The 24,433-nt window shown below is 43.9% G+C and overlaps 1 protein-coding gene across 5 annotated transcripts in view; it reads left to right on the top strand.

The window, feature by feature from the left end:
- The first annotated feature begins 1,348 nt into the window (after positions 1–1,348).
- AP1AR (adaptor related protein complex 1 associated regulatory protein) overlaps positions 1,349–24,433 on the top strand; it is a 27,671-nt gene continuing 4,586 nt past the window's right edge. Inside the window, exons 1-8 of one of the 5 annotated variants that reach the window (XM_019656582.1) lie at positions 1,349–1,630; positions 13,568–13,616; positions 15,125–15,151; positions 17,636–17,661; positions 20,004–20,100; positions 21,165–21,263; positions 23,024–23,082; positions 23,764–23,837. In XM_019656582.1, the coding sequence (XP_019512127.1) occupies positions 1,557–1,630; positions 13,568–13,616; positions 15,125–15,151; positions 17,636–17,661; positions 20,004–20,100; positions 21,165–21,263; positions 23,024–23,082; positions 23,764–23,837 (505 nt within the window). In that variant the 5' untranslated portion in view covers positions 1,349–1,556. The remainder of the gene's footprint in view (positions 1,631–13,567; positions 13,617–15,124; positions 15,152–17,635; positions 17,662–20,003; positions 20,101–21,164; positions 21,264–23,023; positions 23,083–23,763; positions 23,838–24,433) is intronic. The other 4 variants (XM_019656583.1, XM_019656584.1, XM_019656585.1 and 1 more) reach the window with 4 other exon arrangements.

The following is a 24,433-nucleotide window of genomic DNA, read 5'->3' on the forward strand; positions in this document are numbered from 1 at the left end:
GAAGAACAAAAGGACAGCAACTTGTCTGTTCCCCTTTCCCCAATTCCCCAGCGCTGTTCCCATCCCCCAATTCCCCAATAAAAATCTTAAAAACAAAAGAAATACATTTGCTTGATTTCAAGGGCTGAATGGGGGAAAGGAAAAAAAAAAGTCATATTCAGGAAGTCATTCAGTCATTCCACCAACGTTTACTGAAGACAATTGGGCCAAACATATCGCTATGCACTTGATTACAAAAAAGACTAAGACCCATATAAGGTCAAAATTAATTAAGTAGCATTGCTAAGATTGAAACCCAGGTCTGTTTAGATTTCAGGAAGCAAGAAAATGAGTAGACGAGAGAACACTTTTAAATAATTTTTAAAATACAACAATTTTCTAGGAAAAATTAAAACCAGCTAAAAACCGACATGTTTGTTTGTAAATAAAAGCAGCCCAGCCACTGGACTAGGAGTTTACTGAGCCCCACCTTCTCCCGATTTTAAGGCCGCTACAAAAACCGTGTTTTAAGGAGCAGGTGCTGCAGATCAAGTCGCGTCAGAGCAGCTGTCTTCCCAGCAACCGCAGCTCTGGGCAGCACGCTTGGACTGGCGAGGTTGGTGGCTCTGAAAAACCGTAGTCTCCCAACTTATTTCGGATGGGCCCCAACTACCCCATCGGACATTATTTGAAGATTTGATGTTAAACAAAACGAGACCAGCACGGCGGCACCATTAATAAGTGACGCAACAAGGATGCCAGTATGGAGACTGAAGCAAACACTAGAGACCAGAAGAAAACGGTTGGTACGTTGAAATCAACTTCAGTCAGTCCCCTGACTGTCACGATGCAACGTTCACAAAACCGAAGCCCACCCCGCGGAGAGAAGCGCCCCTGCACGCCCGCGGGCGCCCGGCCTGGGAGCAGCTCGCAGGGCTTCGGTACAAAGCTCGTAGGCTGAGCCTCGACTCTGCGGCACGCGGGCCGCTCAGGACCCAGAGGCGGGACACCAGGAGCAGGAGAGACTTCCCAGGCAGGGCAAGCGCCGAGGGAACAAACGCCCACGCCCAGAATCCGAGCCACGTGCGCCGGACGGCGGCCGACCCAGGAGCTGGCGGAAGTGACGTAAGGCCCAGTGCCGGGGGAGGCGGGGCCGCCGTGGCAGCGTGCCCTATGGGGGCCCGAGAGAGGACGGAGGCGTGGCGGCGTCGCGTCCGGCCTGGGATCGCGGGGGCGGGGCCGGAGCGTACGGGGCGGGGCCTGGGCGCCCGGGGGCGGGGCCTGCCCCCTTCAGGCGGCGGGTCGCGCCGGGCTGGGGCTGAGGCGAGCGAGGTGCCATGCAGACGGGCGGCGGGTCCGGAGCCTGCGGCCCCGCGCTCCCTCCTCGCGCAGCGGCGACTGGGCGGCCCCTGGAGTAGCCGCCGCCCTTGTTCCGAGCACCGCCCCTCACGCCGCCGGCCGCCGTAGGTCCCTGGCCCCCTCGGCTCGCGCGGCGCGGATGCGGCTGCCGGGCCTGGGCCTGGGCCTGGGCTTCGAGCGGGAGGAGGCGGAGGAGCGGCGGCGCCGGGCGGCATGCGATGGGGAACTGCTGCTGGACGCAGTGCTTCGGGCGCCTCCGCAGGGAAGCGGGGCGGCTGCGGCGCGGCGGAGGGTAAGCCCCGGGGGCCCGCTGCCCTGCGGCCTCGCGGCGTCGGGCGAGCGGCGGTCGCGGAGGCCGGGGTCGGAGGGCCTCCGGAGAAAGAGCCGGCGGGCGGGGGTCGCGCCTGGGCCTCCGCAAGCCCCCCGCCGGCGCGGGCGCGGGCACAGCCCGGGGGCGTGTCCCAGGGAGCGGGGCCTCCCACGAGGGGGCGGTGGCACCGGCTCCGCGGCGACCCGGACACGCCGCGCGTGGAGCTTTTGTGTGGTGCCAGAGGTGGGCGCCCGTTGGACCCTCTCGGCTCCGATGGAGCAGGTGCCCGCCTGGCCCGCGTTCCGGGGAGAAGCGCGCGCGGTGCTGGCTCAGTGGGGTCCCGACGCCGAGCAGCTCTTGGCCGTGTCCAGAGACGTGCCGAGTTTGCGCGTTTCCGGCGGTCACTCGGATTCTTGGCAACGAGAGGGGCGTGTGGAGCGTCTTCACGTTTCTGAGTTTCGGGGGGAAGCCGAACCCCGGCTGCCACCCTCACGCTCTGTAGCGCCGGCGGAATCAGTTGTTTTGACCTTACTTCTCTTGATTCAGACTGGGATATGCGTGAATAGGTTTTTCTAATCACACGATTCCTAGAATAATAGAATTTCATGATCATTCCATGCGTGTGGTTTTTATTTCATAGGGTGTTGCAAAGATGAGAACAAAGTCCTTTGAAATTAGCCTTGTTGTTAGAGAAATATCTCCCAGGAATTCAAACTTAGAATTGAAAATCCAAACCGAGCCACTTTGTGTAAGACGCGAGACTGTTTTGCGCTTTCTGGAACACGTTGCTAAGCTTTCGGGCCCTGTCCTATTTAACCAAAGTTATTAGGTAATAAGGTGTTCGGCATAAGCAAATTGAAGTCGCATGGTTTATAATTTGGGTTTTCTGGCGATGGAGTGCTTACGAAACATGATTCATCCATTCGTCAGGCGTTGTGTCACCTGTAATACAGTGCAGCCAGCGTGGGTTGTCTGTGATATGACCTAAAAACGTAATCGTGGACAAAATACCTTGAGCAAACTAGTGCTGTTGAGAGTTTGTAGGTTGTGGACATTGTCATCTAAAATCATGTAATGGTGACATTAGTCCTATTGCTTTCAATCCATAAATGTAGTTCTGGACAGTTCTCTTACTTGAATCTGCTGATTAACTTACTGTTTTACATTATTTCTAATATTATTTCAGGAGCGTCTAGTAAACATTCAGAGACAGGTGGATATAGTAAATTGTTATTTACAGAATAAGGTTAAACTTTACCTCTCATTTTAGTTGCTTTTTTTTTTTTTTTTAACAGATGGTTTTGATTTTCTTCCAGCTCTGGGTCAAGACAGTTAGCTAATAGTTCATGTAAGGGGGAAAAAAACAAAACAAAGGAGTAATCACAAAAACTTGACATGATTTATGTTTGTCCCAACAGTGAGCACAAGTAGAAGAATCCTGGACTTTCTTAGGCAGATTAAAGCTGGACAGCACACGGGGCTCATGACCCAGAGTCTGGTGTCCTGGCCTTGTAGACTTCCCTGGGGATCCCAGAGTCAGATCACTCAGTTTTCACTATCCAGTTTCAAAACCAGAGTTACCAACATTGTAACTTATAAAATATTAGAAAATTCTAGTATCTTATGTTTTTGAATATTTGTGGACTGGTCAAAATATCAATGTCAGTGTTGAGGTATGTCAGAAACCGTACTACTAATAAAGCTATTTGGTAGCTAAGCAGAGGGAGTTAAATATCTTTAAGGAATAAAATCTAGACATCTTAATGAGTCATCCTTCTTCACGGTGGGGTTCTGCCTACCTGCACCCTCCCCGCGCTCCACCTGCTGGCGACTCCTGCTAACCTGGGCCGTACTAGGAATCTGTGTGGACACTTGGCGTGTTGTTTTCTTCCTTTTCTTTCTAAAACTGAAGACCCAGTTATGCTTGTTTTATCTTAGTTCCCATTTTAATCTTACCATGTAGCTCCACACAGCGATTCCGGTATGTACTGTAGTTTTACATAAAGGTATCATGGTGTTTTGGCCTTTTGGGCTCTAGGAGCAAAGTTGCTTTCAGGCAATAATTTTCAAAGATTCGCTGTTTTCTAGTAAAAACGATACTAGTGATAGCTGCCAACATTCGACTACTTCCCATGTGTTGGCACTGTTGTAAGTACTCCACCTTACCGCATTTACTCCTCTCTGCAGCCCTGCCAGGAAGGTAAGTACTGTTACATACACTCTAGGTTGAAAACTGAAGCTTGAAAAGTTTAACTTGCCCGAGATCGCAGAGCTGGGATTGCAGCCCACGCCCCTCTGAGCTCAGGACCCTTATTGGAAGCACAAGTGGCTCCGGGCTCCTTATGCTCTAGCTACAGATTTGGTTGCTGTTATCTCTTAGTGCTTCGTTTTGGAAATTTGTCACTGGAACATAGACACATATGTGTCAACAACTTGGTCTTTAGTCTGTGTGACAAGCTATTCTTTTCTTGACACTATGCACTTGACCTCTGCAACATCACTTTTATTTTCTTTTTCCTGTTCTGGATGTTCTTATCTGCCTATTACGAATTATGCTGTTTCTTCTCTTTGTTTAGTTCCCTTCACATGTGCACCTGATTGTGAAGAAATTTCATCCACCACATGCAGATGTCATGTTGTTTGAACAGACCTCTTTTCAAAGGTTCAGCATTGTATTTTCAGTTGCCTCCTGAAGAGATGCACTTGGATGTACCAAGGCTCCTCAAGTCAGCCTGTCCAAAATACCTAACATCTGTGTTCCAATAAGTATCTAAAGGGCGCATTTTCTTCCCCCAGGTTTGGTCTTCCATACCCCCTCGTCCCCTTAGTGAGTTCATTCTCAGCCTCTGACGATACACCGCAGTCCTCCACCTCGCTAACAGCCGCTTAATCTCTCCTTAATGCACACAGAGCCTGGCTCCTTCCCCGTACCTCTGCCTCAGACATCATCTCTCAAGTTGCCCGGCTCCGGCTTCTCCACTTCTCTCCCTGCTGGGACTCACACCCCAGAGCATCTTCCTTCCTGTCACTAGTTAGGCTTTCTGACACCCACAGAGGGTCACGCCATTCCCTTGCCTAATGACTCCTCACGCTCCACTGCCCAGCCTGTTTTCCCTCTGTGACAGGTGATGAGTCGCATGGCATTCAAATGTGCAACATCAAGTCCGTTTGTATAGTCAGGATTAGATGCAATTCTGCATTTGGGTAAAGAGGGTAATCTTTGTTCTTTCATTTAGAAAATCATGTCAGAATACAAACCAGTGAGAATAACATTACAAGGAAAACACTGAATCCATTCTAATTTCAAAAAAAACTTAACTCATTTCTAAACATTAGTACTTTAATGTTTTTGATACATGATAACCTTCCAGTTGAGAGTTGTATCAGGTTTAAACTCCTGACGGGATAATTTAACCTTAATCTATTTTACTGGCCTAAATATGTTTTCCTCAGATTGTATCATTAAAATTGTAGATTTTACTCGCTGAGCACAAGTTTGGCACCACAGGGAAGGGGCAGGGGGCAGTCAGCCCGTTCCTTCCCTCCACAGCCTACATGTCAACTGGGCTTCGCCTTTGTGTGCGGTGGCTCCCCTCCTGCCTTGGTAAGCTTTGGCTTCCTCTTCAGTATTACCTTCACTCTGTAACCTGCGCCAGCCCCCTGAGACAGCGTTCCCTCAATGAGTAAATGCTGTTTTCTCCAGGTTTACATCAACTCTGTATCAGGGGTTGGTGAGCAGTCTTCGTACAGGGTCAGGCAACGCTTTAGGCGTTGCAGACCATAAAGTCTCTGCTGCAGCCACTCGAGGTTGCATGTTTTAGCACCAAAGCAGCCAGAGACAGTGTGTCTAGACATGACTGTTCCAGTGAGACTTTATGTACAGAGCAGGCGTCAGACCACGCTTGGGCCAGGGGTCACCACTTGCTGACCCCTGCTATAGACCGTGCTGTGGGCTCAGAGCCCCTGAAGGTCGGGGACTATGTTTTATCTTCTCTCTTCACTCTCAGTCTCTCATGTTTGTTGAATGCATAGCCAGAGAGTATTTATTGCTTATGAACTTATAAGATCTAGAAAACAGTGTTTTTTCTTGTTCTCCTTTTGTCCTTTTGGTCTGAGAATAATTTCCTATCAATGGCAACAACACTACTCACACAATTAAACATACATCCTACCGATTTTATGTGGACTGACTTTTTTTTTTTTAAAGAGACTATGGAACACCACAGAAAACTTCAAAAATATTTTACTATAATGAAGATTGCTAAAATACAGTCATCAGCAGTGTCATTATTGAGATTAAGTTTGGTTCTCTGCATGAATATTTGAAAAATATTCAAATGTAATATGTTTCTCTTGAAATTTTAGAAGACAAAAAACAGAGTAGACTTAAATGGATACGAATGCCTTGAACGTTCTGTGTTACACCTTACAGGCTCCCCAGGGCTGTATTCAGAACCTCACTCTGTTCTTCCTTAATGTACTTCCCCTCGGTGGTGTCTTGCAAACACATGGCTTTACTTGCTACCTGCAAACTAATAAGCTCAGTGATTTAGGCCTGAGCTTGGAAATTACCTGCTTACTGAGTATTTCCTCTTGGTGATCAGACATAACCTCAAATTGTACAACTGAGCTCATCTTTCTTCCCTTCTTATAGCCCTTTACTCCTTTTTTCTGTTTTAAAGCCCACCATTCCTACTCCTTTGTGCCCTACCATGTGGTTGGTAAACTGTCACTGCAGCCAGGAGCCAGAGCATTAAGCCCTTCCGTTTCGCTGCACTCCAAATCCAGGTTGGAGTCCTGTGGCATAGGCCCTGGGAGTGGCCCTTACATCTTCCCAACTCTGCACCCTCCCTGCCTTAACACAGACCTTCAATCCTCTCCACACAGCTACCCTTTTGAGTTGGCGTGGGCCTCTCTAATCTGAAAACCAAAAAGAAAGAAACCTTACTTAGACTCCCGCACATCCCTCCAGCTCTACCCTGTCTCCTGTCTTTTATCTTTTAAAACTTAAAGAATTGTCTACTCTTTGTCTCCTTTCCTTTCCTTTCCTTCTCACTCAGTCTTCAAGGCAATCTAACATTTACTCTCCCTGCCACCCTCCCCTTCTCCACCAGCTGTAACATCAAAACAGCCATCACATTCCAGTGGGTGCTACTAATCCTGACCAGACTTGACTTTATAGCAGCATCTGATGCTCTTGACTCCTTCCTTATCTCATGTGATTTCATGCTCACTATGCTTTTGCACCTGCGCCCTGAGTAGTGGATTTGATGGCTCTCTCTTCCCTGTTTCCAATGAATGTTCATTTTTTTCACCCCGACCATTCATTGTTGGAGTCTCACATGTCTCCTGTTAATATTGCTCCTTAAAGACTAGCAAACATACAGCCACGAGCCTAGGAGCATTTGACACTACTCTCTATCACTCTTTATTTTGAGCCTATCCCCCAAACCAGGTTTTGGTACCTCCTAAATAGCTTTTCAGCCTCCCCAGTTCTCTCTCTACTGCCACCTTAGCCCAGCACGCTGTCATTTCTTGCCTGGGTTCTCAGTGGTGCTAGAATAGCGTTCTTTCTCATCATTCTCTGACACCACTGTCCTTCACAGCACTCACCGTTCCACAACTCTGAGTGTTTGTCTGTTGTCTCTTCCCTCCTTAATAGAGTATCGATTCCATAAGGTCAGAGGCTTTGATTTGGTTGTTCCTATATATCCAGTTCACCAACAGTGCTTGCCACATAATAGGCACTCAATAAATATTTGTTGACTGAGGAGATAGAATACCAGCTGGCCTCCCCACATCTGTTCCTGACTTTTTTCAGTTTATCATGCTTTCTGGAGTCAAAGTGATCTTAAATGCCGATACAGACACAGCTTAAATTCAGTAGTGGTTTCCAATAATAGAGACTGAAATCTGTAATGCAGCTTTCAAGGCCTTGCGTTACCTTTGTTTATCCTCATCGATGTTGTGCTCTTCCTGAATCCATTTCTCCCCTTTTCACTTAGATGGCTTCTGCTTTACTCATCTTTAGATGCCGCTCAGGGTTATTTCCTACAGAAGTCTTCCCAAACGGTCTTCTGTAGGAGGTAAGGCCTCCCATCGTCCTGGAGCCATCTTCCTTTCTTCTGAGCACTTCCTGAGGTTTAATTACAGGTCTGAAATTAAGTTTGGGAACGTGTTGCAACAATGTTGCTAACCTTTGTTGGTATCAGACGGATTATTCATTATGAATTTGTGCCAACTGGACAAACAGTGAACCAAGTTTACTATTTGGAAGTGCTGAAAAGGCTGCATGAAAAAGTTAGACCACCTGAACTTTTCACCAACAATTCAGGGCTCTTGCATCACGACAGTGCACCAGCTCACACGGCCCTGTCTGTGAGGGAGTTTTTAGCCAGGAAACAAATCACTGTATTGGAACACCCTCCCTGCTCACTTGATCTGGCCCCCAGTGGCTTCTTTCTTTACCCAGAGATAAAGGAAATATTGAATGACATTCAGGACTTGAAGAGTATTATGATGACAGCACTGATGGCCATTCCAGAAAAAGAGTTCCAGAATTGCTTTGAAGGGTGGACTAGGTGCTGGCATCGGTACATAGCTTTCCATGGGGAGTGCTTAGAAAGTGACCATAGTGATGTTCAGCAATGAGGTATGTGGCACGTTTTCTAGAATGAGTTCGTGAACTTAATTGTCAGGCTTCGTACACCAGGATCTGCAATTATTTGGTTAATGCCTGCCTCCTACGCTTAGTGTAAAGGAAGGGGTCCATGCCTGTTTTTGCTTCCTGTGGGAATACCCAGCTTCAAGATGCGTGCCTGGTACGTTGAAGATGTTCAGTAAATACCTGTTGACAGAATGGATGAGTATGGTTTCTTAAATATTCTTGATCTTTCCTCTTTCCCTTGCCTTGGTACCTGCTGTTCCTTGAAACATTCCTTTTTACTACTTGCGGGCCTGGCTGATTCTCCCTCCTCAGGCTGACTGTTGATGCCCCCCATTTGAACATATTCTTCTCAGACCATGGTACTTGTTTTTGTGTTTTTTTTTCAAGATTTTATTGGGGAATTGGGGAATTGGGGAAGGGGAATAGTGTTGGGGAATTGGGGAAGGGAGACAGCCAGGTTGTCTTTCAGTCTTAGTTGTGGAGGGCGCAGCTAGCTCAGCTCCAAGTCCAATCGCTATCTGGCTTCCCATTGGCAGCTCGCGGCTGCTCAGCTCAAGGTGCTGTGGTCAGTCTTAGTTGCGGGGGGTGGGGTGGGGAGGGGGTGCAGCCCACCATGCCATGCGGGCGTCGAACTGGAATCCTTGTTGCTAAGAGTGCACGCTTTAACCACTGAGCTATCAGGCTGCCCATCGGCAGCTCAGGGCAGCTCTGCCCAAGGTGCTGTGTTCAATCTTAGTTGCGAGTGGGCATAGCCCACCATCCCATGCAGGAGTCAACCCGGCAACCTTGTTGTTAGGAGCGTGTGCTTTCATCTGCTGAGCCATCCTGCCACCTGTTGGCAGCTCAGCTCGGGCACAGCTCACTGGCCCATGTGGGAATCAAACCAGCGACCCTGTCGCTCAGAGCTCTTGCTCTTAACCAACTGAGCCATTTGGCCGGCCCCCCATGGTACTTGTTAATTCACCTGTGTGTCTACCCTGTTAGAACATAAGCCTCTTGGGTACATGGGTGAGTTTTTATTCACTTTTGTACTTTAACCCAGGGAAACGAATTAGAAGGCTCAGTATCATAGACACGTAAGTAACAGCAGTTTCTAAAAGAAGAGGGTGGTCAGCAATATCAGATGCCCTTCTGGCTATTCTTTTCCTCCAAATCAGGCTCCTCTTAAAGGACTTTTTTAACCCATGTTTTCTTTTTTAACCCATGTTTTCTGTCTTCGACACGTTTAGCAGGAAGATTGGTCTCTACTCTTCCAAAATATGAAATAAATTTCTGAACACCCATTCTACCTAAATTTGCCTTCATTAGGGAGGGGCTTATTAAACAGTAAATATTATTACTTTATTATTACGACCTTTGTCAGTGCTACCCCTACATGGAAAATCTGTTGGTGGTTCATGCCTTGAGCATGGAATAGTTAAACCTCCATCGAAGTATTTGATACTAATTGAAAAATGATGTGTTCATTATCTTCATTGTAATAGTTTTTGCCAGGAATCTGATTTGTAAGCTCCCTAATGTTTTGTTCAGAAAAAAAAGTCTTTGGGAAGGTTTTAATTTTTAATAGACTTAGGAATAGTTTACTATGGTTCTTCTTCATTTATTTACAATGTCAAACGGAAGATAGAGGGAAAGACTTTATTACTTTAACAGATATTACATAGGAGAATATGAAGAAAAGGAACAATACCAATGTAGGATTTGTGAGAATTTGTCAGTTACCTTTTACTTAAGTCACTTTGCTATAAAAGAGTATTTACATGCTATGCAAAAGAACATGTAGAAGCGTGAAAACCTGCATTTTCAGCCTTTTCTTGACGAGACTGATATTGCCCTTAATAAAAGGTTGTCTTGATATCTGCCTTGATAAAGAAATACATATGCAAGATCTCCACTTCTGGACCACATTACTTTCAAACTCTTCCAAATTCCTTTACATGCCACCATCATTCCAAGTGTGACAGCTGGCCTTTCCCACCGTGCGGGTTTTCCTTTGCATGTTTGAGTCCACTTTGTCAGAAGCAGAACAGGACACAAACTCACTCTGCCTCATTTACAGGCAGCTCTCAGGGACGGAAGGCGTATGTGTAAAGGAGTGTGCATGGCTGACGTTGGGGGAGCTCTAGACTGTTAAGAAAGGGGGGAGGCGGACTTCTGTTTTCTTTGCATCTTTGTTCTTGCAGCCTCTTTGTTTCAGCTGCTCAGTTTTCATCATAATGCATATATATATATATATATATATTACATATATATATATATCTCCCTGAATAGATGGGCAGATTGGTGACCACATCATTTCTCACCTCACCCTTCCCTCCAGGGCATATGGCTGAATTCATGAGAATTAAATTTACATATTATGTGACTTGAACCATTTTTGTCAGAGCTCAGCTCTATTTTGTGATACTGGTGGGTTCTCAGAGGACTCCAGCGTCTCACGTCACTTTGTCCCTTGTTCTTTCACTCCTGGCGAGTGTTACGTGTTGGATTTGCCACATTTACTTCTGTCTTGTACCTGCTGCTTCCCTGCTGCGACCTCAGGGGTTCGGAGGCCCCTCCCCATCTCACTTTACAGTCCATCGCAGCACCAGATGATTTTTATCTTCCAAATGTTCTTGAATCTGTTTCTCTCACTGACACCTCTCTAATCCAGGCTATCGTTTCCTGCCTCGACTCCTATTTAATTGCACACCTCATGTTTGCTTTCATTCCTCTGTGTGCTTTTTTTTTTTTTTTAAAGATTTTTATTGGGGAATTGGGGAATTGGGGGGATGGGAACAGTGCTGGGGAATCGGGGGAAGGGGAACAGACAAGTTGCTGCTGTCCTGTTCTTCAGTCTAGTTGTGGAGGACGTCGCCCCACTGGCCCAAGTTGGCACCATCATTGTGCTCTTCCCGGGCAAGGCAGATCAGTCGCCGGCTTCTGGACGGCTGCTCACTGCAGCTGCTGGCCGCTCACGCTGGCTGCTGGCCGCTCACGCTGGCTGCTGGCCGCTCACGCTGGCTGCTGGCTGCTCACGCTGGCTGCTGGCTACATACGGTAGCCCATGGCAACCCACTGCCACAGGGGCTGCAGCCTACGCCGTCGCCGGCAACTCGGAAGCCCAGCTCCAGGTTGAGCTGTTGTTCAGCATCTTAGCTGTGGAGGGCAGTGTCACTGGCCCTCATATGTGGGATCCGAACCGGGGCCCTCTGGCGTCCCAAGCCAGTTCTTAACCATCGCGCCACTCGGCCGGCCCTCCTCTGTGTGCTTTTATCCCCACTCACTTCTCTCAGACTCACATGGCTCCTGGCACTTGCAGGATCAGCTTCTTATGTGAACCCAAGTGGACTCCTCTGAGTGGAAGGAAAGAGTGGTGTTCTTACTCCCGTAGTCACTCTAAATACAGTAAACATTGATGAAGTCTTTGATTTAGGGCAGTGATTCTCAACTGAAGGATTCATTCAATATTCTCCTTTTCATACATGTGGCTTTGACTCATTCATTCGTTTTTCCTGCTGGGTAGGGTTTATTGTGTGACCGGGTCGTAATTAATCATCCATCCTTCTGTTGATGAGTATTTACATTAGTTTGGACTTCAGTTAACATTCTTATAGATGTCTCTTTGTCCGAGTGTGCAAGAGATTCTTTAGGGGATATATGCCCAGGAGCAGAATTGTTGGGTCATAGCTCAGGCACGTCTTCAAATTTACTAGAAGATGTCAAACTGTTCAAAATATTTACTTCAGTTTATACTTTCACGAACAGTGGGCTTTCATTGCTCCGCTTCCTAACACTTGGTAGTGTCAGGTATTTGCCCCAATTTGTCAATGTGAAATGCTATCTAATATTTGTATCAAAACTTAATTGTATTAAACATTAAAATTTCCATAAAATATACCAGCAACAAACAGATAATGCATATTTTAAAAATTTCCTTCTATGCTACCAATGAAAAATATAAGTAACTAGGAATAAATCAGTAATACACGTATAAGACCAGAACAACATTTAAAAACAAAAATCCTAAATAATTGGAGGATGATACCATATTCATGGACAGAAAGTTCTGAATTCTGTGTGATTCCAATTCAAATCCTAGTGGGATTTTTCTGCAACTTGCCAAGCTGATTCTAGTAATTTGTATGGAAGACCAAAGGACCAAAAATGGCCCACAAACTTTGAAGATGGGGACTTGCACTACAGATAACCAGCTGTAAGGCTAGAGAAAGCATTGAGCAGCACAGTATAATCCCACCTGCGGGTGGAGCTCGGCAGTCCTCATTTTTAACAAGGTGATTGTCACGTAGGAGACCGACTGCTTTACTAAGAGGAGCTGTTAGGACTAAATCCGTATTGTTGGAGGTAATTTTATGTATTGTGTGTAGTTCCAGGACTCATACCCTTTTTTCTTTCTTTCTTTCTTTTTTTTTAAGATACTTGTGGAATTGGGGGAGGGAACAGCATTGGGGAATCGGGGAAGGGGAACAGACAAGTTGCTGTCCTTTTGTTCTTCAGTCTAGTTGTGGAGGACGTCGCTTCACTGGCCCAAGTTGGCACCATCATTGCGCTCTTCCCGGGTGAGGCAGATCAGTCGCCGGCTTCTGGACGGCCGCTCACTGCGGCTGCTGGCCGCTCACGCTGGCTGCTGGCTACACACGGTAGCCCATGGCAACCCACTGCCACAGGGGCTGCAGCCTACGTTGTCGCCGGCAACTCGGAAGCCCAGCTCCAGGTTGAGCTGTTGTTCAGCATCTTAGCCATAGAGGACAGTGTCACTGGCCCTCATATGTGGGATCCAAACCGGGGCCCTATGTCATCCCAAGCCAGCTGTTAACCAACATGCCACTCGGCCCGCCCCCCTTTTTTCTTTCTTATCTCAGCTGTCAGAGGCGCATAGCAGTCTCCTGTCTGTAATAATAGCTTCCTAATTAATTATACTGATTTTTGCCCAGAGGTGGGGGATTGGATACATTTTTAAATTTACTTGTATTCTGTGTATGTAGTAAATAGAGGACAATTAATTTATTAGTACAGGTTTAGTAAATATTAATACCAGTAGAAAAATATTGGTTGACTAAACACAACTAAGGTTAAAAATCAGGGCTATTTATATTCTTAGGCTAATTTGGGGGGTCCTTTTTATAAATACAAGGTACTATATGTTAAGGAATTTAAAGTTGCTCTTGAGGAAATGTTTTTATCCCAGCATGTTAATTAAGTTTTAGGATTAAATGTGATTTTTAAAGTTGTTTTTCTGGTTTTCTTCCCAGATCCAAGTACTTTAGGACATGCTCAAGAGGTGAACATTTAACTATAGAGGTGAGTACAGCCATCCATCTGACTGGATAACAGTACCTTAGGGGCACTTTTTTTTTTTTTTTAAGGGGCAGGATCTGAGCACAGATTTAGGAAGGACTGTTTCTATTTCAGTATCATTGATGCCAGTGGAGAGGGACCGATTTGGGGTGGGGAGGGGCGACTGGAGGAGAAGTTTGCAGAAGAGGACCTTGCTGGAATAGAATCGCTAATTCTACTTAAGAAGTGGCTGTTTGATGTTCTCCCCACCCTCACAGCTCAGGGACAGGGTGCTCTCCTGTCAGAAGTCCTGGCTCAGTAAGACGGTGGTTCTAGAGACTCACGGTTGCCTGTCCCCAAAGAGGCGTACCGGAAGCCAAATCGAGGCAGCCAGCTTATTTTAAGCACCTCCGAGTAGAATCGGCTGAGTCACTTTTTCGTTGTATGTAAAACACAATAACAGAATCTACCATTTGCTCAGTCCGTACTGTGGAGCAGCTACTGCACCATGTCGTTTATGAGGCCATTGCACAGAATTCTTACCACAGTCCGTGAACGGCGGCGGTCCTCCCCGTGTGTGGATGAGCGGCGGAGGTTTAGACACAGGAGGAAGCTGGGTGTATTACACGGCCTGGAAGTGGCAGAATTTAAGTTCCAGCCCCAAACTGCCAAAGCCTGAGCACTGTACTTTCCTGCCTTCTTTATTAAATTAGGAAGCAGATAAGCCAGAAAGTAGTTTTTTAAAAATCTTAAGACAATACAGAAAACTAAGTTCAAGATTATAATTTTAAACAGTTTTAAGTGATCCCTTTAGATTCCTGTATTTTCTAAACCTTTTGAATTCATCGTTTTCTTGATCTTTAAACACAAAATGATATTGACAAGAAAACAATTTTTATTTCAAGTGGTTATTTATCAAATTATTTATATTTAAAACAAATATTTTAATAGTATAATTTAATAGTAATGACTTTTATTAGGTGATTTGACATGGCATTCATCTCATTATGATCAAATTATTTACATTCCTGTCTCTAGAAAGACATTCTACTGAGAGTAATGACCTGGTAGATTTTCAGTAAATAGTTGTGTGAATGAATAGATAAATAAATATAAACATTATAAGAGAAATGCTTGTTTGGGTAAATTTTCAGTCCCTGTTTTTTGTATAGTTTTCCTTTTTGTGACATTAGAGTATTTATTCTGAGCTCCAGTGGAAAATTCTGGCAGTGTGGGTTTAAAACATCTGTATGAAATATTCAATTCAGGTGAAAGTTTTGTTTATAAGTTTCTGCCATATGTAGAAAATTGCTGTAATTCTTTTTGTTTTTCATGTAAAGTCATAAAAAGATGTCTTGGCTATCTTGTGGGATTGTTGAGTGTATCAAATGAACTGATGTATAAAAAGGCACTTCACCTAAGTATCTTTCACGTAATAAAGGCACATTATTTTTTAGGTAAAACAGAGACAATTTTTTGTGAGATGTGTACTTTAGATATCTCTCCTAACACTTACTTTCTTGTTCTTTCAGTTTGAGAATCTAGTAGAAAGTGATGAAGTAAGTATTTCCATAGAAGTGCAAAATCCATATAGTTCTAATTACACTCTAATTAGTTCAACGATTAATTATTTTTTAATTAGCATTTACTTCATTTTATTTTAGATTTTATTTTTTGGTTTTTATTTTTACTTTTTAGTTTCATATTTCCTCCTGTTATTAATTTACATCAGCAAATAATTCATAATGTGTACTATAGAACATATATAATGCTATATACGTAGTTTAATTTATATCAGTTATGTATATTACATATATAATGGTATAGGTATATAAAATGGGTTTTTAAAGCATTGGTTAGAACTCAAGGAACTTTAACAAGGCATATTTCTAAGCTCTTGCCATTAAATGGGTATAATCCCTCAGCTATCCAGAGCAGATCTATTCTGTAACCACAGTTTTCCTGAATTTCTGAGGGTGGAATTTACACGTGTTCATTTCACAGTCAGTTTCTGACTTTAGCCATTATCTTTTTTTATCAGTTATTTTGGGTGAATCTTTGCATTTCTTCTCATGTAAAACTCAGTCAATTTTAAGATGCATCCTAAATACAAAAAATGTTAAAATGTTTTTTAAAAAGTACATTTTAGGATTAGTGAAATGTGTCTGTTTCTTATGTACTGGCATAGTTATAGGAGTTTTGGTTTGTGTTAATTTTCAACTTCACTAAACTAATTTTATGAGTTTTTGCAAATTACTTAACCTTCTGGGGCCTACTTTCCACATCTCTAAAATGAGTTAGACTGCAAGAGCACTATAAGTTCTGACCATTTGTCATTTTTGTTTTCTAAGAAAACAGGAAAGTATATCAAACCAAATTTAAATTACTCCTTAGCCCAGTGCTTCCCAGTGGGCGCAGAATACTAGTTAGTCTCAGAGTGTAAATTGGCCTGTTAAAGTTCCTGAGAAGAAAATCACTTAAACTTGTTAACTCAGTATTTCTCAAATTAAGTTTGGGTCTAAATCCTTTTTATAAATAACAATACATATTATTACCATCTGATAGAACACATTTGGGAAACTACCTTAGCCTTCGTGTTCTCAGTAAAATGTCTCCCAAATACTTGAATGTTTCAGAGAACCTAGCTGCTTTTCCTTTCCCAAGGCCACTTTCATCTCCATGTATTTTTTTTTAACACAGTGTAAGCCAACACTTAACATGATATTTTAAAAGTTTCTGACAAATGCTAAATAAATGTAAAAGTTCTTTTAACTTTCAGTACAGTTTATCCATCACAGCATCCTACTGCTTGTTAAAAGATTTTGTGGCTCTGTGTGTTTTCCTAAGGCGCTTTTTGCTTGGTGGTTTTCGTTTTGCTAACCAATCTTTTTCTCTCTCATTTCATACTTTGTGTTTGGTTTGGTTGAACTATTTTGAAGTGCTATTTCCTAAATTCATTTGGAATTTTATTTGCTGTTACTTATTCATATGTTCTGACTGTCAGATGTGAATTGCTTAATTATATAAGAAAGATGCATAAGCCCAAACCAGTCTTGAAATTAGTTATGGTTTGCTTTGGAGGAGAAAACTATAGGTAGTTCCATGTCCTGTGAAAGGAAGCAAACACATTGACTCTCATCGTTCCTGGAAGTCACGTTCTCCAGAATCGCTGATGCTCAGTCAGTGCTGGAACATTCCCCGGGGAGATAAGGGTTAGGTTCCTGCACGCTTCTGGTCGCTTGATGACCGGTACATAACCTTGCCTTATGTTTCTGTTTGACACCTTATTTTAATATGTATTATTGACTCATTCACTTTGAACTCCCCAGAACTCCTGCCTGAATGAAGTGTATCTGACACGTGGCCTTTTTCCATGAGGCCCGTCACAGCTCTGCTGTGCTTAGGGACGCTAGACAGCACTTCACACTCTGTTTTGGGGTCATTTTAAACAGTAAAAACACCAGTAAAAACACAAATGCAAAAAATGTGGCATGAAATGCACTGGAAAGAGGACACAGTGTGAGAGTCGAAACAGGAAGGCAGAGTCATCAGCCTCCCCAGTGCGGGGAGTGAACAGACGGGGCAGGGCGGGGATTCGGCTGTTCTGTGCAAGTCTGAGTGACCGCAGAGCCGCAGGGGCTTTGGCTTTGAGCGTACAAACACCTTTTAGCTCATGGTGAGTGTGCAGAACGAGTCCGTGACAGTGAGGACCAGCTGTGAACCGTGAGGGCACAGGAGCTATGTTGTCTGGTACCGTCCTGACCCCAGAGTTCCCTTGGGTGGAGAATAAATATTTGTTAGAATAAGTATGTCCAGCAATTGATTGTTATGTTATTAAGCTAGATGTTAAAATACATTTTGCCTTTGTAAAAATAGTAAAAATGTAAAGCTTTTGGTTTAAACACTTTTAATAATCAAAGCTGTTTACTATGATAAAAATAAATAAGTGGAAAATATTTTGATTAAATAAAATTTTTACCAGCTTGCCTGAGATAATTTTCAGCTAATGAAATTTTTTTATTGTTTAATTAATTTTTGTACAGGGGGAAAGCCCAGGGAGCAGCCACAGGTACGGTTTTGTGTTGTTCTGTTTTTGTTTTTTAAGTAACTTCTGTTTGAACTGCAGAAGCTCTCTCAGAATCCAGACTCTGTCATTATCTTTTCATAATAACTAGAACCTCGATACTCTAATTTATTTAAGAAACCTCTTTATGTTCTTTTAAAATTACATGAGCTGGCTGCTTGAAAAAGAAACATCTATCTTTAACTCAAAAGAGAATACATCAAGTGAATACCTAGCATACATGGTTTCATATTTTGAATGTGTATCTCATTACCTTTTTAGTTTAGCAAACATTTATGAAGCAACTTTCATGTGGCCAGGCACTGTGCTGGGCATGGATTTACAATCTGACATGTTCTCTGCATCAGAAGAAAGAATACGCTGGTATGGGAGGTAGTTCCTGGAGGTGACTAATTTCAACAGGAGGTGGGAAAAGCGATTAAACAGCAGTTATAGAGCATGCTAGGAAAACCCAGAGGAGAGCCGTTTGCCCAGAATGTAAGGGAGGTGTGTCCACATAGACTTCTTTAAGGAGGTGACACCTGGACCGACTCTTGAAGGGTTGGTTAGTGGCAGCTGTCCAGACAGGGAGAGCCTTCTGGACAGAAGGAATTGAATGAACACAGTGGGAGGGTTGTCTGGAAAGACGCACAGGGGAGCTTTAACGAACTCAACACTTGAAGTTTGTATTTTAGTATATGTGAGTTATACCTCAAAAACAAAAAGCCCTAGGCGGAAGTTAGGGCCAGAGGAACAGAAGTGAGAGACATTGCCTCCTGCATGGCTGGTTGGAACCGTGGTAGTTATCCACATCACCCGCCTGAGGCCTGAGGACTGGGGCAGGGAGAGCTGGCTGGAGCCCAGAGTGAGCAGTGGTCTGAGGGCTGACTGGGCAGACAAGGGAAGAGGAGTCTGAAGACAACCAGACAAAGTGGGCGAAAAGACCCAGGAGCTCGTGGAAAACCAGGGAGGAGGTGGAGACAGATGTGCCGGCCGGCGGGATGCGGGGACAGTCAACACTGTCGCATGAACCAAAGGGATAGGACAAAAAAAGACCGTGTTGCACTTGGCACCATAGAAGCCATGGATTACCTTTGCTAGAATTCTTAGAGAGGTGGGAGCAGAGGCAGCCGCTCCGAGTTGATGAGAAGGTGGGCGGTGAGGGCAGAGGGTAAGAGACACGCAGTAGTTAAGAGCAAGGGGCTCGACGGCTAGGGTTCAAATTGTAGCTTTGCCGCAGACCATGTGACTTAATCTGCTTTCGCCTCATTGCCCCCGTAGGTGTAATCTCTATAACTACTTCCTAAGGTCGTTGTGAGAATTAAAACTAGTTCATGTATGTGAAGCACAAAGCAGAGAGCCTGACTCTAGTAAGTGCTAGATGTGCTGCTGTACATTTAGTTTCTGGAGTTTTGGCTGAAACGGAAATGAGAAAGGAGAACCTAGAGATAGAGAGAGGTCAATGAAGGGCTTTCCTTCTTCCTTTCTTCTTTCCTTCCCATGGAAGTGAGGGGAATACAGGCAAAAAGAGTAGGCTAGCGATGGAGGGAAGTGCTGCTTGGTGGAGCAGAGCCACAGAGAACTCTCCGGAATGGGGCGCCTGTGGTGAAGGAAGGGAGAGTGTGAGTGCAGCCGAGGACCCCCAACAGGTTAAGAAGACCCCTCTTTAGAGGGTAGACTTCAGTTAGAGGAGGAGTGGCAAGAATTTGAAGGAATTGGAGGTTGATACTCCCTGCTTCTCAAAGAGGAGCGAAATTGACTTTTACGAGACAAGCATTTGAACAGGGAACTTAGGGTTATGTGAAAATATTGAAGGGGTTTGGTGAGAGCGCATTCTGCATGTGAGCGGAAAGGGCCACCTCGATGGGGCATTTTCTCTAGTAGCTCTCGGCAGGGTCCACGGGCAGAGAGGGAGGAAACTGGGTGACAGGCACAAGGATGGTACTGCGAGGAGGTGAGTCTGCTGGTGAGAAGATGGTGCAGGCCTGCCATGGCGCCCACGCTTCGTGGGTGACGTGAGGCCAGGCGTGAGCGGGTGGGCTCCTAGTGTGTGTTGTGGTGGACGTCCTGGGGAGGGGGTCAGAGGCTGAGGCAGAGCCACCGTGAAAGTACACGGGGTCACATTTCCTAAGGGTGGTGCAGTGCTCAGATAATGTCCCATCTTCCTCAGCGCTCTACCGAGACAAAAGTATTAGAATGCATGCTTTTTCCTATAACGAAGTTACAGCACCACATTGCTTTAATACATTTTTATAGTAAAAGTTCAGAATTTCGCTGGTTTTATTTGGACTCAGGCTTATCAGAAGTTTTTTCTTTTCTTTCTTTTTCTCCCTCATTTTTCTCTGTAGGCCTCTTACTGAGGAAGAAATTGTTGACCTGAGAGAGAGGCATTATGATTCTATTGCCGAAAAGCAGAAAGATCTTGATATGAAAATTCAAAGAGAGGTAAGTAGCCTTTTCTGTCGCTTACATGTATATTATAAAACATCTGTTTATAGGGGAAAGTTGTCATTAAAGTAATATATTGCCATCGAAGCCATTGGACCTATAGTTAGATATATACAACTGAAAGCTACTTAAAAGTTAGAAAAAGAATTTCAGCCTACTATAGTTTGTTTTAGTTTGGTTTAATTTATCAGAAATCATGCTGCCAAAAATGAGTAAGATACGTTCTCCTAAAAAGCCTATTGTAATTCCCAAGTAGGGCTCTGGCGGGATACATGCACCCTTGTGTTTAAAACCAACTTTGAAAAATTACTATTTCACAATAAATGGGTTTTTTAAAGGTCTTTTTGTTTGTCTCGATCTATTTGTTAGTCAGTGAGCCAAGTACTTCTAACAGTCATGAATGTTGTATTTATTTTAATGTGTTCACGGCTGGCCTGTAATTACAATAGGTAATCTATAATAGGTAATAATATAGGCTAAAGAAAAAAATTTGTGTTGAAATTTAATGCTTAAGTTTTATTTGAAATGCACTAGGATGTCACTAAAGCAGTTTGTGTGCTCTTACGAATTGTAAGAACTTCAGTTTGAAAGTAATTTTTGAACAACATGATAGTAATACAATTCGGGAGACATGGGACTCTGTGAAAACGTACTTCACTTTGGTGGGTGGGGATGTGATCAGCCTCAGTTTTAAAGACCTTGAACTTGGGAGGGTCAGCACCATGGCACTAGCCCGGCGGTAGGGTTGGAACGATGGTGGAGACTTAAGATCAGGGCATATTCTAAGAAAGAAACAGTTTTGTGTTTATGCAAACTAGATGCTACCATGTCACGTTTTCGGCTTCTGGAGAATTAATTCTCTGATATGATTGATACCATTTGAGTTATTTTGAGAAAGGAGAAATTGAAATGAGAACTCAGAAAAATTTAATTCTATTGTGCTTGTAGAGAGATCAGTTTTTAATCATTTATTTTTTATTTTGTAAATAGGAACCTTCTGTTTTAGAGCAGTTAGACAGGTTCTGGTTTTTGTTAACCCTTACTGTTTTGTTCGTGTCCAGTTAGCCTTACGAGAAGAGAAGTTAAGACTAGAAGAAGAAGCTTTATACGCTGCCCAGCGTGAAGCAGCCAGGGCGGCCAGGCGCCGAAAACTCTCGGAGGTGAGGGGAGACCCAGCGTGTGCCAGGCTGCTTTTCCCGAGTCCCTCTGACAAATCCTAGTTGGGACTTTCTCCCCCTAGAGTCAGGGGCTTCTTGTTGACCAGCAAATGTAGTTATACCCTTATTTTTAGGAACTTTAAGGCAAGTGGGCTGAACTTTTAACAGCTGGAAATGGCATCAGATTATATGCTCGGTTATGAATGCTCTTAGCTTTGGGTTAGCGGAGGCCAACTCTGGTCTATCCCCAAGGTCAGTTTTAGTTTTCTAAAATCCCGTATTCTTTTGGAAGAATCAATATACTCTTAGACGCAAACGGTACAAAACTAGCCTTTTTTACTTTATTTCTGTGAGGGTTTTTTAAAAAAACAAGTCCTTGAATTGCTAGACTTTCTCATACTTCCTAAAATTTGGACGCTGGACAGTTTTGCCACATTGGGATGTCGAATGTTTCTCACCTTCATTCTTGTGTCTTTGGGTCTTGAGATACTGTGGGCATGTTGTCAGAGAAGGTAACAGATCTAATATCCTGCCACGTGCTGATAATCTCACGGCCTTACCGGAATGCCAAGCAGGCACTTACGGAGCCCCAGCTACGCGTCAGGACTGTTCCCAGTGGTTTCCATGATTTACCTTGTTGAGTCCTGTCCTAGGCGACACGAGTGTTTATGGTCCCCGTCTTACAGACGAGGACATCAGGGACAGAAGGGTGAAACACTTGCCTGAGATTCTGTAGCCAGTAAACAGTAGAGCCAGAGCTCAGGCCCAGGGAGCGCCTCTCGGCCGGTGACCTCAGTGTCTTTCTGTACACTCTGCCTGTGGGAGCTGCTACTGCCGCAGTGCAGAGGCCACTTAGAGAAAATGAGAAACCGTGTCTGTCATACTGCTGTGCGAGTTCTGTGTCGTTTGTCTCACTCTCGATGTGTGTGTGTTGCAGAAGAATAATTAGATTATGTGTGGAGTGTTTTGTTTTGTGTTTCAATACTAAATAGTGGGAAAGTTTAAAAATTAACTCACCTTCTAAGAAGTAAAACTATTTTTCTGGTTTAATTTAGTCAGCTCTTTTTACTATAATCTATTCTCTACTGCTCGCCTTCCAAAGACTGAGAGCAGTTCATATGCAGCATCTGTTTGGGTCATCTGAGTTTTCTCTTTCCTGACTACATAAACAGGACACATAACGGTCTGTATGCTGTACAACATATACCAAAATGAAAGATATACAGATACATGCAAATTCATTTGATTTTCACAATATCCCTATGAGTTTCTGGAGCGGTATCACAGCCTCTGTAATTTACAGATGAAGAAGCAGAAAGTAAAGGACATGCCAGGGACACACAGCTAATAACTGTCAGAGCCACACCCCTGCCAGGTCCCCACATCTGTGCTACTCACTTCACCCTGAACAGACCTTCACACGCTGTTTTAACTATTCCATTCTTGCCCCTCATCCTTCCGGGTACTAGAAGTCCTAGGTGCAGTGAGACTGTTGAGGAGATGTGTGTGTGTGTGTGTGTACGTCTGGTTTTTAGGTTATTTTTTAAAACACTGAATATTCTGACCATTTACGGATCCTACACTGATAAACTGAGAGAGCTCCTACCCAGGAATAAGAGAATGCAGAAATGGACAGTGGTGAATTGAAGGAAAAAGACTTCCATAGAGCACCTTCTTAAGTTTTTTTTAGAAACTAGAAAGCATGGGTGGCTCTAACAAATGTAATATATAGAGTGATTTTGTTTTGCTTTTTGTTTCCACAGCAGGAAAGGCACAGAGCTGTGCAGCAAAGCCATCCCTCCAACGGCGGAGAGCACCAAAGGTGAGTAGCAGACACACTGCTCTTCGTGCTGAACATGTTATTCCCAGAGAGCATAATTCCTTCTGCACATTCGTACACGTACTCATGCTTTGTGCTCCCTGAAAAATTATTGCTTCTCAAAGACACTGCCTTGTGAGAATTCTGAGAACATTGGCTTTCTTCACGTTGGCAAGTGATCATCATTTGTTTAAATTGACATTATTGCATTTTTAAGAGTGGTCGCATTTTTTGTACAGGAAATGATGCAATAGCACACTGGATGCCTTTGGAGGAATTGTTTATGCCTTCGTTTTTGCTGTTTTCCTTAGCCCCTCTCTTTTCTTACAGCAGACTTTATGTGTGATCCTTTCTTGGAAGACATATTTTTATGTCACATTTCCATGAGGGTTTCCTACTCATTCAGACCACCTCATCCTTGCTTCATTATTATAAATTGTATGATTGGACTTTATGGCTCAGCATTGGACATTTGGCATTAGGATTCACCAAAACCTTGCTACTTTTTATTTATTGCTAGCATCAAGAAGATTAAGACCTATTTTCATTCGGTTATTCTGATTGTAAAGTAATTATGCATTTGTGTGGGATACAGCTTCAAGCCAAAATGCTTCATTAACTTAAGTATACATTATGTTACGTTTGCTGTGAATATTTAAAAAGATTATTTCACTTTTATTACAGTTCAGGACCAGAAGATGACTTTGAATCTTGTTTGAGAAATATAAAGTCACAGTATGAAGTGTTTCGAAGTAGTAGTAAGTCTAATTTTAAAGTATTGTGTGTACAGTTTAAGTTTACTTGAGGCCACATTGAACATGATCATTGGAGACCCCAGCTCTGTTTCTACAGCCCTCTCTGAACGTTGTCCAGACTGGCCGGTTACAGTTCCCAGTTGTACAATAGTAGCTCTGTTTTCAAAAAGGAGTTGGAGCAAAGAAAAGGCTCAGACTATTTCTATAGACTCATATAGGGAGTCAAGGACTTGCCCACTTCTACTCTGACCCTACCTCTCCCCCTCCCAGAAAAAGGGAAGGTGGGAGGAACTAATGCAAAAGTGTACTTATTTTAATGATTACAATTTGATTTATAAAATTAAAATTTTTTTCTCCACATTTTAAAAGTCAGAACTCTTGCGCTTCCCGGTAATGGAAGTATGGTAGTGGTTCCTATTGAAGATACAGACTGGTTTTCATTTTTATCTTTTCATTTGTTTTTTTGGGCCCCTCCCCTTTGTAATTGATTATTAAAAATATTACTTAGGGCCGGCCAAGTGGCTCAGTTGGTTAAGAGCTCGCTCAAGAGTTTGAGCTCTGAGCAACAGCGGTTCGAGTCCCGGCCCGAGCTGAGCTGC

This window comes from Hipposideros armiger, unplaced genomic scaffold, assembly GCF_001890085.2.
Source record: "Hipposideros armiger isolate ML-2016 unplaced genomic scaffold, ASM189008v1 scaffold_262, whole genome shotgun sequence".
NCBI lineage: Eukaryota > Metazoa > Chordata > Mammalia > Chiroptera > Hipposideridae > Hipposideros > Hipposideros armiger.